At 31.8% G+C, this 12,920-nt stretch overlaps 1 protein-coding gene across 2 annotated transcripts in view; it reads right to left on the bottom strand.

The window, feature by feature from the left end:
• Positions 1–1,057: 1,057 nt before the first annotated feature.
• LOC145249572 (arginyl-tRNA--protein transferase 1-like) overlaps positions 1,058–12,920 on the bottom strand; it is a 47,220-nt gene continuing 35,357 nt past the window's right edge. For both annotated transcript variants that reach the window (XM_080111272.1, XM_080111271.1), the window contains exons 8-10: positions 9,897–9,996; positions 6,324–6,441; positions 1,058–1,470 (exon numbers count right to left, since the gene is read on the bottom strand). In XM_080111272.1, the coding sequence (XP_079967398.1) occupies positions 1,292–1,470; positions 6,324–6,441; positions 9,897–9,996 (397 nt within the window). In that variant the 3' untranslated portion in view covers positions 1,058–1,291. The remainder of the gene's footprint in view (positions 1,471–6,323; positions 6,442–9,896; positions 9,997–12,920) is intronic.

Genomic DNA, 12,920 nt, shown 5'->3' on the forward strand with positions numbered 1-12,920 from the left:
CAGGTAAGTAAAATTATTTAAAATGTGTTGTACATTACCTGTTGTAGGAAAGGTAAAATTATGTAATATTCGTGGTGTTAATTGCATGTCCGAGAGAAATTAAAATTATTTCATGCATAATTTGTGTAATTCACGTCCTAGGTTAGGTAAAAAGGTAAAATATTCTTTTGCTCAAGATAGCAAATGATATATGGACATAAGAATTCCTCTCTCCTAAGAATAACAAATATGTTCAAAGTCAACTTCGTTTTTGTTTTATTCGGTTCCAAGCAACACCGGGTAGCCTTACTAGTCCTCCCTATAAAATAAACTCATTTTTTCCCCCCTCTGATTTTGACCTTAATAGGATTAAAAATAAAGACATTTCATGCAAATGTGATATGCACAAACTGTAGCACCATATCTGAGGTGTGTTATAGGCATATTACCTCTCCACTTCCTCGATAATCGTAGATTCCTATATTCTATCTGCTGAGAGTTCACGACCAAAATCGGTTAAGATCAATGGAAGTGCTAAAATCTTTTCTCTCTAATAAATTCCTCTTTTGCCTGCCACCACTTAACACAGTTGCGGGATCGTCCACAAGAGACAGTTACAAAGGAACACTGGTTTGGGTTTTCTTTACTTCGTAGTTGCTTAAACATCGAAGGGTTATTTATGCCATTTTTTTTTTTCGCTTTGATTTTTTGTTTTTCTGAACACGTCCATTTTTTTTTTCCCCCCTGATTTATGCTTTCTGTGTTTCCGATTTCTTTTTTAAAAGTTTTACGTTTGTTCAGTTTTTTTTGTTTTACCGATTTTTTTAAAGTTCAACATCGTTTTTATTTTTATATTTAAACAGGGTTATTCTTTACTTTACCCCTTCCCCCCTACACACACATACAAAAAAAAAAAAAAAAAAAACGGGCAACGCCGGATACCCCCGCTAGTTTAAAAATAAAACTAATTGATCAATTTACGTGATGTGATGTTGGAATATATTTTTTGTTCTGTCACAGATACGGCATACAGATTTTTCTTTGTGTGTTTTAATATAAAGAGAATTCTGAGCAAAAATCAAAATTGCATTTTTATTATGAGCACAAACAAAAAGCTTCGGCCAGAACAAGCACACTTCTTTTCATTCTGTCAATCAAACTGGACGACTAAAATTATCTTTTAATCGAAGAGGGGGGAGGTCGCCAAACGGTGTTGGCTTTTCTAGCAGTTCTATAATAAATAGATTTTATTTCTTTTGTCATGAAACAAAGGGCTGCATCAAATTGCATAGTGAAGGGGAGGGGGGTGCAGCTACGAACGGAAGAGAAACATGCGCAAGGCACACTTTTTGCCAACAAATTTTCCGTATTCCATCACTTCCTCTTGATCGGTGGCCTCAGGGTTGAGAGCGGCATAGATTTCGTAGGACATCTCTTCTCGATCATGAAGGATCAGGATGCCATCTGGATTAACATCACCATCTTCATCAACTGGTTAAAAAAAGAAAAGAAAAAAAAAAATGAAAGTAAAGGACATGTTATAACATGATTTTTGGAAGGTGTAAATTGAAGCAAATTTGTCAGCCTCTCCCACCATATTTTTATTTTGAAAATTTGAATTTAAAATAAAAACAAGTGAAGCATGCATGGTCCTTTGTGAGCGTACAGTGAATGAGGCATAAAAAAACTGACTAAGTTCAGCATTTGCCCCATCCCCCATTTAGCTTCAAATGTCCCCAGGGGACGTCAAATCCTGGTGAAAATTACCAAAAGTGTAGTTTAGGCCTTAACATATGTTAATTTGAGTTCTGCACCATGCAAAAAAAAAAAAAAAAAAAAAATGAATAAGTCCATTATTTAGCCCCAAAAGCCTACAAATTTGAGTTCAGCACCATGCAAAACTGCTAAATAGACATATAGAAAATTTTGGACAAATTATGGTAAAATAATCCCAAAAATGGAGTATTTTTATTAGCCCTAAAAGAGTCCCTGGGGCACACCCAAGAGTTATCGTGAAGTATAGGCAAACAAAATTATATAAAAATCAGTTAGTTACAACTTTTCAGAAAGTTTTATAAAACGCCAAGGCATCAATTTTTTTTTTTTTTTTAATGAGCACAAAAATGTCAATTTTAGCTATGTTAACCTAAAAGGCACTCCTAGGGGGACAACCGGAGTTTTCCCAGAAAATCCTTTCTGTTACTACTTCTCATTTGATTATTCCTAGTATAAAAAAGGGGAGGTGATCAGACACTACAGTACGAACAAACATACTACACTGCCCTCACACCAAAGGAGGTTGTTTTGTTTTGTTGTTTTATGGCATATCAACCCTATTTGAGTTGTTTAATGCTGTATCCAGTAATTTTGGAAGAAAAAAAAAAATACATGGCAATCAGTGAAGACGTTTCTAGAAGAGAGCTTGCTGCAGAGCGGATATATTGCAGTAAGAACAAACAATGACATTTGAGATGGACTGTTGCCAATGAATACAAAGAATGCAACACAAACAATAGTTTGAACACCCAAAGCTTTCATAGGTCGTTTGCTCTCATCTGCCAGTTTTCAGATAGCCGTTTAATAGAATAGTGTGGATGAGAGCTTGATTGATATGTGGATTTTAGTACCAAGTTTAATTTCAAATGTTTTAACATTTTTCATGGTGATCTACAAGAACAACTACCACCATGGATGATTATTATATATATATGAATGTAATGTTTGACTCTTAGATCCATGTATTTTCTTAGTATTAACAGTAACACTAATAAAGAGAGTGACGCACAGACAATTATTCATTACAGAAAGGCTAACTAGAGACTGCGATGCATCATATACTTTTGAATGCATAGGAACCAGTCAAAGATTAATGAAATATAAGTAATTATTGCCAGTTAAATATTCTGGCGAATCAAAGGAACACTTAACTCAAACAGTTTCAGTTTCCCAAATTTATCGGTTTATTAAATTGTTAGATGCAAGTACAGAATAGTTATTAGATTGGTGCAAAAATAATTTTTTTTTTACGTATGTAGTGTAAAATTTTGTTGAAAATTCAAAGACTCACGTTTTCTTTTTATAACCTTCATTTATTTCCTGGATTTTTTCCATTACAGCTGTTTCATTAGTGGGTAGGCAATTTTACGATTTATGAACATCGTATTCAGGTAAAAAGATTTCCAAAGCTATGCCGCCTCACTTCCTCCATCTTATATAATCTGATAAAAAACATTACTTTTGGACCAACCTAATAACAAATCCCTCTCCTCTCCAGGTTTTTCTAAATGTTATTTCAGCACAGTCTGTAAACTGCAGAAGATTATTTAGAAAGCTATTCTTAACATGGGGAAGGAGGAGACTAACTATTTTGTATTTTCATCAAGCAAAATAATAAAAACTGGTATGAAAGTAAGCGACCCCAAACAAGAAATTTTTAATATCAGGAATTAATGACATTGTTTACTGCAGGCTTTGAGTCGGATTGTTCTGGTTTGCCAATATTCTTTAAGTAAAAATCCATAAAATAAATGTCACTTTTTGAAACTACGGTTTTCGTCAACAAGACAATTTGAATTTAGAACTATTCATTTCAACATTGGTAAAGACAGAATTTGTTTATCAGATTTATCAACAGACGATCTCTTTATTTGTACGTGTATGAAAGGTGATAATGTATGCTCGAACATGAAATGGGTTTTGTATATTATTATTACACTAGTAGGACCTGCAGAAATTCCACGGAATGAGAAAAATAATTAATAAATAAACGTTTTGTTAAAGCTGGTATTTTTATGGATAAAAAAAAAAAATTGGGGACAGAAAAACCAGTAATATGCAGCAAATATGAGGGTTTTTTTTTAACATTTCTATGAATACAGTGTAGATTGTATTTTAAATATAGAACTAACCCAGATGATAAATTAATAAGTACTAATAAATACATAGAAAGTAACATTTTAATACAATTAATAAAATCAAATTCCTTCCAGCATGTTTTGGCAGAGATATATATATATATATATATTTTTTTTTTTTTTTTTTTTTACGTAATATTTTTCCGACTTCTTTCTTCAGTGAAGTGCAGCTGTTTGTCAAAATTACTACAAGTTCCTGTCTCACACTATTACAACAATGATTATATTTGAAAACTAGGCTACATCGAAGGGAGGTCATTTTCATATTCTTGTCCAGGGTTGCCAAATTGGCCTTTTTTTTAAAGTCAAATTTTGTGAATTTATCCACTATTTGAAGCAGTTTGGCCTTTTTCAAAGCCTAACATATGGACTAATTAAGGAAGGAACAAGCAGAATATGTTACCGATGAGAGAATGGTGTAGTTTGCTTGAAGCAGTGTATGAAATATTTTATTGAAGGCTCATACTACAATGCATGGTAAGTATAAGAACATAATCGTGTCATTTGAAAAAAATGAGTAATTCTAAAAAATAAAAAATAGAAATATCTATTTATATAAAGTTAGATATGTTTATATATTTCTGTGTATTTAAACTCAGCTGTGAGTAATGTGGACTGTATTTGGATAATTTAGTTTTATACACAAAAAAAAAAAAACGGAAGGTGCGCTTTGTGAAAATTTAAAGGCTCAAGCATAAGGGTTAATGAGTGTATGATAGTCACTGAGACAACAGCATAGTAATAGTAATGGATTATTTATGTGAGGAGGGACAGCTCAACAAGAACTTATTTACATTGGCCTGGAAGACGACCATATTGTAGTCAGCTGGAAAGTAAGCCAGTGGAACAGTTCCACATGCAGCTAGTTCTAGGAAAGAAGCTTTATTCATAGAGAATGAGAGAAGCTGTTGATAGTCGTTGTAGCTAGACAAGTGTTTTTTGTGAAAGTTTGGCAAGGAAAGACCAGATGAGCACTTGCCATAAAAATGACAATGGAGCGGAGAAAAGACTGTAACGTCTCTTCTGTGGAAAGAGGCTGCAGGAAAGAAAAAAGGGCATCACCTACTAGATTTCGAAGCCAGTTTTGAACTTTGTCAAGGCCCGATAGAGTGCTCTGAGCGGTTCCTACCCAGATATGGCAACAATACTCCATTTTAGGACAGATCTGACTCTTATACACATAGAAGATTACGTCGCGAGTTAGATACTTTCTGGAGCGGTAAAATAGTGCAACCATTTTTTCAGCAACAAATTTGGTATAAGTCTTCCATTTTCAAGTCAAAAGATTAGACCCAGAAATTTGTCAAAACAGGGAACCTCCAATTTGTGGGAAATTTTAACAATAAGTATTAAGTTAATAATAGTTCTCCAGATTTCATTGTCTTTGGGCATTTTTAAGGGGCCATAATATGACCACAACCTCCCATTTGAAAATTCATATATTTCAGATTTGCATTAAATTTAATCCATTAGTCATTAGACAACAATCAAGCAACATTTCCTGAATTTTTCTTAAGACTCCTTAAGCTTAACTCTTTCTAGAATCAAGTCATGAATTTTGATTAAAATTGGAATAAAGATTCTATACATAAGGTTTAGTAAAATTATATACTAATTTTGATCTTCCTAAGAGGACATAAAAGTGGTGCGAAACTCTTCTGTTCTTCTAGTTAATTATAAAGATATGTTGCTTATCGACAGATAATATAAAAGCGGTGTCTATATGAACCATGTCTATTGACATGGAAATTCCCTTTTCTGAAGCTCTCCGTCCCGGCTCAGAAGCACCCTGAGTCTATACCAAAGATAAAAATCTTTATAGTGTACGTACCAGTCACAGAAAGAAAATATCATACACCAAAAATCATATAAGTTGATTAAATAGTTTTATTTTATAAAAAGAAAATCAAATTTTATTGTTAAATAATCATTGATCTCTCAACATAATTTTTGCAGGACAAGGGAGATAATTCCAAATAATTTAAACTTTTGCAGGATTTAAGAAAACCATTCTTAACATGGGGCAAGGAAGGGGGATTGGAAAAACTCGAATTTGTCTAAAAATTAAATTTTTTTATAAAAATAAAACTACTTGATCGATTTACATGATTTTTGGTGTATGATAGTTTCTTTCTGTCACATGTACTTACAGAGATTTTGATTTGTTTGCTTATTTTTTTTTATGGAGGTCAGAGTTCTGTATAAATGCCAAATAATTTTTAACAGTCAAAAGTAATAAAGGAAAGAATAAAAAATACTAACAATTTTTTCATTAAAACAAAAAGAAATAGCTCCACAGTTAATAATACTAGTTAATCTGACGGAGAGTGAGAATGAGCAAAAAGAAGCTAAGTTTGGATTTTGTCTTGCAACCTCAATTTCAGGTTAGAAAAGTTTGTGTAACCGGAATGAAAAGAAAACGTTTCTTACCCTTTTCAGGTTCAGCAAAACGGCAATATCGACTTTGGTTCAATTTCGGAATGCATCTTTCGATCGGATGCCATGTGTAAGTCTCGGGACACAATAAATAAGAAGGGAAATATTGACCCTGAAAGCAAAAAATTGAAATAATTTATGTTAGCAAGAAAGATATTAACGAAAAAAAAAAAAAAAAAAAATGCAAGCTGGGAACGATAACTATAAGAATAAGTTATTCTTCTGATTTTTCTTTAAATGGCAATACACATGGATGAGATAAGGCTTTGGATAATCACAGATTTCAAGGTGGTTTTGCTAAAATAGTCATATTTTAAAAATGAAAGCACAAAAAGTCTTCAAAATATCACTGTTTTGTTCAAAAATGAATATACTTTCAAATGAATTAATAAATAATGTACATTACATTTGAAGAGTTTTAAGCAAATAAAGCGATAAAAATATGAACATCATAAAACAGTGTTTTTGGTAAGGTTTTGTAATCCCATAATTGCACAAAGACCTTAAAACTACACATAATCGTCTTGAAGAAAAAGAAAAAAAAAAAAACAGGATTTATTTCCCATAGAAAAAATGAGTACCTGCCCTAAAATGAATCATTTTACAAAAAATTTTAAAATAAGTTTTTTCAGGATTTCACTTAATGGCCTAAAAAGGTAGAATCATATTTTAGAGAGATGGTCAGATGGGGGGGGGGGGGGTTAATCTACAATGATATCAAAGGAATATTGCAATATAGTCAGTTTTAAATAATCCTAGAGTTTGACTTCAGTTTCTTGTACATAAAATGCATTACAATTCAACTTTGAGTTCTCTAACTTCTTTTTTTTTATGCATAAGGAATTGCAGTATATTTATGTGCATTTACTGTAGATTATTTGGAAGCCATTAAATTCTTCAGATTTTCAATGGCATATTCTGATTCCTTGCACAAAAATACATTTCTGACAAATTTCATTGCTTAATCTTCTGTTTTAACAAAGATATAAGATTTTTACTAAAAAAATAGTATAAAAAAATGTTAGAAAACGCATATAGTCTTAAAGAGGGAAAAATATCCAAACGTGCAAAGCATAAAAATAGTCATAATTCGTTATTTTAATCGGATTTTAAAAATTTAAAAAGATTCTTTCTTAGCTCATCAAGCTCTTTAAGTGTATGCCATTATTGCGATATTTTAAGCTATTAAAACTTTTTTTTTTATGTGTATTGCTACTTTAAAAGGTGACTATTTAAGATTTTCTAAAAGAAAAAAGAAAAAAATTAACTTGTGGTTAGAACTCATTCAGGATATACCAATATAACAATGCATTAATCAAACAATTCTATCAATCCACGATGAAACATGAAAATGCGAAAGAGAAGGAGAATGGCAATAAACACATTTTTGTGTAAAAAAATGTTGAAAGTATTTTGCCAAAAAAAAATAAATAAATAAAAAAAAAAAAAATGGCTGTTAGCAAGAGAAAAACTAAGTGCATATGTGAGGGTAGAGGAGAGGGACAGGAAGTTATTTTTTGAGGAAAGATGGTTCTTGTCCAGAATTCCCCCAATATTAAACAAAGAAAAATAAAGAAAAACCTGTAATGATGTACGTACCAGTGACAAAGCGAAAATATCATATTCTAAAAATCATATAAATCAATCAAGTAGTTATATTTTTATAAAACAAAATCATTTTTAAGTGATTAATGAGAATTCGTAGGCATTACAATATAAATCTAACCAGTATGAATTATTGCTGAGTTATCTCCCTTTCTTTCTTGATATTGTTTTCAAAATGGCAGCTGAGATTCATTTCTTGGATACTCATAAAGTTTGATTTTCTTATTAAAGCTACATGATCAATTTACATAATTTTAGGAATATGATATTAATTTTGTCATGTGTATGTATATTATACAGATTTTTATTTTTTATATAAGGGAATCATGGACAAGAACAAAAGTCTTCTATTTCCCCCACCCGCTTGGTGTATTAAAGTATATGAGATAAAGCAAAACAAATCACACAAAAGGGGAGCGATAAATAAAATCAACCAAATTACAAGAAAAAAAATCAATAAAGCTTTAGTGATTCAGTAGAAATCAGTCTTTGCTTAAATGGAACACATACATCAAGTCTGTGGCCAAGGTTGCTGGGAAAATGGTGGGATCCTTCTACCACTCCAGAAGATATCTCACTAATGATGCAATTCTCTATCTATATAAAAGCCAAGTATGTCCAAAGATGGAGTACTGCTGCCACATCTGGGCGGGGGCTGCTAAAAACAGCCTATCCTGCCTTGACAGAGTACAAAATAGACTCCGTGGCTTGGTGGGGGATGCCCTTTTCTCTACCCTGCAACCTCTTTCCCACAGAAGAGACGTAGCGAGCCTGTCATTGTTCTATCGTTATTTTCATGGCAGGTGCTCGTCTGAGGTCCATTCTCTGGTCCCCCCTCGCCAATCTTTCTCAAAAAACACCCGACTAGCTGAAACCACCGTCAATAATTTTCCCCACTCCCTATCTGTGCCTAAATTAAAACGTAGATACCATGAACAAAGCTTCTTTCTTAGAACTGCACGCCTGTGGAACTGTTCTGCTTGCCTGTTTCCCTCCCGACTTCAACCTGGATGTCTTCAAGTCCAACGCAAACAAATTCCTGATGAACCGCCCCCCCCAAGTAATGACACCTTACAAATTCTCCAATACTATTGCTACACTATCCCTTTGATTACTGCACACACAATAACCCTTATCCCTGAGTGGCCATTGGGCCTTGATAAGTGGTGAACTCCATGTTAAAAAAATAAAAAAAAATTATTTTTTTAAACTTAAAAAAAAAGTGGAATTATGCTGAGAAGCGTACATCTTATGTCCCTATTTGTACGAGAATATGGACCTTTCAGCAGCTTTGTAACTCATTTCCCTTATTTTGTCCTTTAGTTCTCACATTCCATAAATGATGTTTCTGACAAAGGGTTTGTTGGTTTTGCTTAACAGTATATCATCCATTTTTTTTTTTTGTTATTTAATGCTGAATCCAATAATTTTGGAAAAAGTTTTTCTACTACAATTTCTTTATATCTTCAATTATTTATTCATGAGGTTTGGTCAGATTGTTTTGTAGAAAGAAAATTGCTGTTTTTGTTGTTTTTTTTTATAGTTTTACTTTGCTGAATATGATTGAGATTTGAAAAGAGAAAGGGAAAAAAAGGAGACAAAAAAACAAAAAAAGTAACTAATGTTTTGTGCAGTTTTAGTCAGGAAGCCAGTATCTTCAGACAGCCTAATCTGCAGCACCAAATGCCCTAACAGGTATTACCACTCCAGGCCAAGATGAACCTAGGAGCAATGGTAACTAAAGGACAACACCAAATTTCCTACAGTCTCCAAATGAGGCCTCACCACTAGGAAGAATTGCCGTTTTCTGTTTACATATAACATTTCTCGTTGGCTAGTTTTTGTACTTGAAGTGATATATATATATATATATTTTTTTTTTTTTTTTTTTTTTTTTTTTTTTAGTTCCTTAAATCAAATGTCTCCATGCCTTGTCTGTAAATGACGTAAATAAACACTTACTTTGTATCTCATTTTCGGACAGGAATGTACATAATAACCCATGTAATAATATTCAATCTGTGGGTAGACACGATGGATGGCTCGCGTCAGTGCAATTTCTCTGAAAGTCACAAAAAGAGGAAAGTCAGTTTAAAAAAAAAAAAAAATGAAATATAAAACAATTTTCCTATAGAGAAATATTACAAGGCTATCACATTGGAGAAAAAAAAAAAAAAAAATGGAAATTTACCAGTGTTGAGAAGGAAAAGCAAAACCAAGCGAGTTTCTCTATATACAGGAAAAAAATGTACTTCCACTTCGAATGATGACAAAAAAAAGCAAAAAAAAAAAAAAAAGCCTTTGTTTATGAGCAGAATGAAACAGTATAGCTTTGAATAGAAAAGACAAATATAATTAAAAATTCATTTCCCCAAAACCACTAGCCTTGATGGAAAGGAGACTAAAACTTGTTGCTATGGTTTCAAATGATCTAAAATAACAGCAAGAGGAGACTTGATTCCAAATATTTCTCATGTTATATCTCCCCTCTTTTTCTGAAATAGGGTTCGATTATGAATATCTCCAGTATCAAATAATCTTTATAGATTGTGAAATTTACATACATGAAAACCAAAGAGAAGAGATATAACATACGAGAAATATTTAGAATCAAGTCTCCCTTTGCTATTATTTCAGATCATTTGAAACCATAGCAGTAAGTTTTAGTCTCCCCTCCATCAAGGCCAGAGGTTTGGGGAAAATATATTTTGTAATTCATATGAAAAACTAGGGAAACAAATGACTATGATTGCAACATCTTATGGCTGAAAAAAAAAGTCAAAAATAGGCTCTGGATGATGGATGATTCCCTCAATGTGCAACCTTAAGGGTAAATGTCACATAGGTCATTACCTTTCCAATGAGCCTTCATTTATTAAATTTTGATCAAAAGTCGCCGAGATTTGGAACTTATAAAATTGCCTAAAAAAGGTGGTGTGTGTGTATGTATATATATATATATATATATATATATATATATATACACACACACACACATCTTTTTATCATTTTTTCTTTTGCCTCCTATTCCCCTTACCTCACCCTTTTTTTAACCAAGTAAGATCTGTGACTTACTTGTGGTTTCATTAAATACTTTTACATGCAAAATCCGATCCCGCATTTTGCTAATTCCTGCCCTCTAATGAGAAGGAGAGTATTTCTTCGAAACTCCGCGGATTAAGGTCTATCCACTTATCTTGTGCTTCCTTTTTAAAATTAAATATTTTTTTAACTCTTTTTCAAGATGTTTTTTAATATATTTTATTAATCATTTGTTCATATTATAAGCTCTATTTCCTTTTCGGTTTTATTGAGCTTTTACATCTGGTTGAGATTACTTTACTTGTAAATATTAACTCTTTAATATTTATAATATATTTTAAGTTTACCATTTTGATTACCTTGGTAAACTTATTGTAATTTATATATATATATATATATATATATATATATATATATATACACACACACACACTTGTAGCCAAATCAAATACTGAAATGCTCATATCTTCGGTTCTATGGGATGAAACTACATGAAAAATTGCAGGTGTTTTTTTATTATAATGCTATTCTATGATTAAAATTTTATGACAATTAGCAAAAAAGAATATATTTTCAAACCAATAAAATAAGCCCAAATTTGCCTACATTTGTATGTATAGTGTCCTGGCAGGCAGTTTCAGTTTTGCTGCTCCGGTTGTCTCCCTTGCTACCAATATTTTTTTTTTTCTCACAAGATATCATGCTAATAAGGATACACTCATTTTGGGAAAGTTTTTCTTTTATTGGTCATAACTAGGGCTATGACAAGAGCATATTCTTATTGTTTTGACTCTCGAGTGTATATCCAACACAGACACGATTAATCAATCGAGAACCACATCACATATCTAAAAACATAAAATATTAACTGATATATACTCAAGAGTCAAAATAAAAAGAATATTCTTTGGTCACAGCCCTAGTCATGGCATTGCATACAATTGCTTCGGCGTACAGTGTTGGCTTATAAAGATATAATTCAATTGTTCATCAAATTATAACTTGCAGAAGCCTGGGCTTCATTAGTACATTAGAAAAAAATAAATAATATTTCAAGATTTTTCTGCCCACAAATAAGACCTTTCCAGTTAATGCAGTGAACATTTTTATATATATGACTAGCTGTACATACCCAGCATTACCAGATAAAAACATATTGCCAGGCAGAGGGTTTACTCACATACTATTTAAGATACACCAAATATCCTAAGTTGTTACAATTTTCTTGAAAGTCGACCATATTTTGGATTTTTGGAAACATAAATCAGTCATTTTCATCTAGGAAATTGAAACAGAAATAAAATCTCATTGCTTAAAGGGAAATAACTCATATTTAAAATGAAAACTGAGTTTTTAAACGCAGCTGATCTTGGTTATTAAAAATAAATTAAATGTAAATTAAATTAAAAAATAAATTAAATAAACTTTAATTTCTAAATAGAATATTTAAAACACTTCTATTACTAATTTCCATTAAAAATTTAAAGCTAATTATTACAACAGATTTTCTTTAATGTAATACACAAATAAGATAACCTCTTGAATGTTGATTCCTTTTGAATAAATAGTATATATACAAATCATGCAGAAATAAAGGTATATAAAAGTTCGTTTTCAGCATTAAAATCTACTTGTGAAACAGTATCGTTTTTGTATATATTAAATTGTAAACAAATAAAACAGAAATACGATTTATATATATATATGAATGATCAAAGGGGATCACAAATTGCATCATTATGACAACTGAACTTACACATTCATGACGTGAGAGTTTCATCTCTTTGCTGCAGATATTGACAGTGTGATACTAAGAAAGCAACCCCTGCATAAATCATCGAATTTCTCCATGCAGAAAAAATTGAACTGATAAACATTTACTGGCACCTGTTGAACGTTTATAAAGCCAATTCAGTTGAGGTCAGCACAGTTTGGAGATGGGTT

Source organism: Euprymna scolopes, chromosome 28 (genome assembly GCF_053919585.1).
Source record: "Euprymna scolopes isolate OS-2025 chromosome 28, ASM5391958v1, whole genome shotgun sequence".
In the NCBI taxonomy this organism is placed as follows: domain Eukaryota; kingdom Metazoa; phylum Mollusca; class Cephalopoda; order Sepiida; family Sepiolidae; genus Euprymna; species Euprymna scolopes.